Source organism: Colobus angolensis, unplaced genomic scaffold, assembly GCF_000951035.1.
Source record: "Colobus angolensis palliatus isolate OR3802 unplaced genomic scaffold, Cang.pa_1.0 Scaffold954, whole genome shotgun sequence".
NCBI classification, from domain to species: domain Eukaryota; kingdom Metazoa; phylum Chordata; class Mammalia; order Primates; family Cercopithecidae; genus Colobus; species Colobus angolensis.
This window is the reverse complement of record NW_012123532.1, coordinates 1-1,281: the sequence shown is the minus strand read 5'-3', so window position 1 is coordinate 1,281 and position 1,281 is coordinate 1. Positions and strand designations below refer to the sequence as shown.

The 1,281-nt window shown below is 56.5% G+C and overlaps 1 protein-coding gene across 1 annotated transcript in view; it reads right to left on the bottom strand.

The window, feature by feature from the left end:
- LOC105504800 (heme oxygenase 1-like) overlaps nucleotides 1–1,194 on the bottom strand; it is an 18,865-nt gene extending 17,671 nt beyond the window's left edge. Inside the window, exon 1 of the mRNA XM_011932366.1 lies at nucleotides 682–1,194. Within this exon, the coding sequence (XP_011787756.1) occupies nucleotides 682–1,167 (486 nt within the window). The 5' untranslated portion in view covers nucleotides 1,168–1,194. The remainder of the gene's footprint in view (nucleotides 1–681) is intronic.
- Between the last annotated feature and the right edge of the window lie 87 nt (nucleotides 1,195–1,281).

The window sequence follows — 1,281 nt, the reverse complement described above, 5'->3', positions numbered from 1 at the left end:
CCAGAATCTTCTGCAATCCAAGGCTGGGATTAGGGAGCCAGGAGGGCATGAGCCCTAGCCCCAGGCCCCATGGCACCTCCAGGGGCTGGCAGAGAGAGAAGGCTCTATGACATCTGGTTAGAAGGATCCCCTCCACCTCTGCCCAAGAATTCATCCTTCCAGGCTTTGCCCAAACCCCACCTTCACCCTGGATTTGAGACACTTGTAGAAAGAGGTAAATCTCTTTGGCTAGGCTGAGAGTCCCTGGAAGGCAGAGGCCACCTGTAACCCTGGGAGTGCCAACCTGGCTACACACTAGTGCACACACTACTTACACGTTGCCACAGACCATTGTCACGCAGAGCTACAACTGATTCTCATGTCCCATTGTGACAGTAGTGAAAATTTGAGGGCTTCCTCTTGTGCCAGACACTGATATGGGGACTTTACTGCTGTAAACTCACTCAAGCTTTAAAAGTCTAACGTGTAGGTACCATTATTATCCCTATTTTACAGATAGGGAAACTGAGGTACAGAGAGATTAAGGCATTTGCCCAAGATCACCCAGCTAGTAAGTGGCAGTGCTGGAACCCTGGTTCCCTGTGTTAACATGACCCATACCACCCTTCCCTACAATGAGAAGGATCCCTTGGAGGAACAGCAGGGGGAAGCAGAGGCTGCCCCAGGCTGCCCAACCCTCACCTGGATGTTGAGCAGGAACGCGGTCTTGGCCTCTTCTATCACCCTCTGCCTGACCGCGGGAGTCATCTCCAGGGAGTTCATGCGGCAGCGGTAGAGCTGCTTGAACTTGGTGGCACTGGCAATGTTGGGGAAGGTGAAGAAGGCCAGGCCCTCGCCAGAGCTGGGCAGGTCCAGGGCTTTCTGAGCAATCTTCTTGAGCATCTGGCCCCCAGACAGGTCACCCAGGTAGCGGGTGTAGGCGTGGGCCACCAGCAGCTCGGGCTCTGTGCGCCCCACCTCGTGGAGCCGCTTCACATAGCACTGCATTGCCGGTGTGTAGGGGATGACTTCCAGCCAGCGGGGCCCGTACCAGAAGGCCAGGTCCCGCTCCAGGGCGGCCTTGCGGTGCAGCTCTTCTGGGAAGTAGACAGGGGCGAAGACTGGGCTCTCCTTGTTGCGCTCAATCTCCTCCTCTAGGGCCACATAGATGTGGTGCAGGGAGGCCATCACCAGCTGAAAGCAGAGTGAGCAGGTCAGGCCGCCAGCCACATAGAAGGCCCCCACCTCTGTCCGTCCCCTCCACTACTGCCTTTGGAAAGGCGCTCTTCACTTCTCAGCTGG